We start from the raw sequence: 1,516 nt of genomic DNA on the forward strand, positions 1-1,516 counted from the left end.
ATCACTTTGAAAATAACTGAAGAATAGTAGAGGAACGTGGGAGTGAAATACTTTTTTTCTTCAATTCAGAATCCGAGATGAAGATATTGTGGTTAGATTCCTCCTCATCAGAATCATCTTCAGAGGAGGCAACATCTGAGTTGGTATTGCTCCTTCCTTCATGATGAAGGTACAATCCGATTCAATAATTTCATTGTTCTACCTTTTCGTGTTTGGCTTGTCCATTCGTGTAAGGTGTTGCCAAAGGTTTTGATTTTCGGTATAAAATTGTCAAGACATGTCCAAATTATTTATTTCCTACTAATTGAATATCTTCCAGTCCGATTAAACGGACTGCAACACTTCTTGGCAAATAGTATGAAAGGATAATGAGGTGTGGTTTTATACCTGCAGTAGCTTGTGGAGTTTTTTTAAAGATTTAGAAATTTACAGATTAAAATTTTGGAGGGAAAAAGTTGATCCCAAACGGAGTTTATGTGCAAATGTGGGTAGTTTTGAATTATTACAAAAAGCGAATCATCATGATCTTAGTTGGCTTACTTTCTTTTAATAATGCCCAGATGCAAGGTACTGCGAATTGTTAGACTCAGCTTTATTTTATCTTGTATCTTAGTTATTTATTGTATGTGAGTTTCTATCCTAAACTCGTCAATCATGTGTCCGTTATAGTTAATAAAATATTTAAAATAATTTATTTTGAATTTTTTTAAAAATCAAAAAAATGGCATCACTCACTCATTGTACCTCCCGATCGGTCATTCACAGTCTCTTCAAGAAATACGATCAAGATAATTCCAATTCTATCAATATTTCTGAAATGAAGAATTTATTTGTTGCGGATATGGGAATTAACTTCTCCGATGATAATTTGATGGCCATTCAAATGTATATGGACAAGGATTCCGATGGTAAAATTTCCTTTGATGAATTTTTTAATTATTGGACAACTATTGTGAAGAATGATGAAGATATTGTAACAAAACCAGAGAGCAGTGAAAGATTATACCGATTGACCTATGCTGCACTCTTATTCAAGAATACAGACACAAGTGGAAATAGACAAATATCGAGAGAGGAATTTGTTTCCTTCTATCAACAATTGTACAATAATTATTCTGCAAATATGGCTGATATTGATTATGCTTTGAATTATATTGATACTGACAAGTCAGGTTCTTTGAGTTTCCAAGAATTGATTAATTGGTTGAGATGGTTGTAAATAGTTAATATTATTATTATCTGTGAAGTTATACTAATATTATAATTTATTTGTATAATTAGGAATATATACCTAGTAATTTATTTTTAATAGTATTATTAATCTTCTGCTGTTTTAATTTCAGAGAGAATAGTTTGGAATAATTGTTTGTATCCACCACCTAAATTGGAAGAATATGTGAGCGACCAAACATGATTTCCTGTAGTATTTACAAGTGCCTCGATATGTGTAATCTTTTTCATACTTTCAGGTGTGAGTTCTGGAGGATTTTTCAATTCATATTCACATTCTGATAGA

General features: G+C 31.5%; 1 protein-coding gene across 1 annotated transcript; it reads left to right on the plus strand.

Annotated features, from left to right (window-relative positions):
- Positions 1 to 721: 721 nt before the first annotated feature.
- On the plus strand, positions 722 to 1,219 carry NAEGRDRAFT_76498 (PFAM domain(EF-Hand)-containing protein; the record flags this gene model as incomplete). Its single annotated transcript, XM_002668536.1, has 1 exon — positions 722 to 1,219. One exon carries the CDS (start codon positions 722 to 724, stop codon positions 1,217 to 1,219), a length of 498 nt encoding a protein of 165 aa, XP_002668582.1.
- Positions 1,220 to 1,516: the final 297 nt, after the last annotated feature.

The sequence above is a fragment of the Naegleria gruberi genome (assembly GCF_000004985.1).
Source record: "Naegleria gruberi genomic scaffold NAEGRscaffold_171, whole genome shotgun sequence".
Taxonomy (NCBI): Eukaryota; Heterolobosea; class Eutetramitea; order Acrasida; family Naegleriidae; genus Naegleria; species Naegleria gruberi.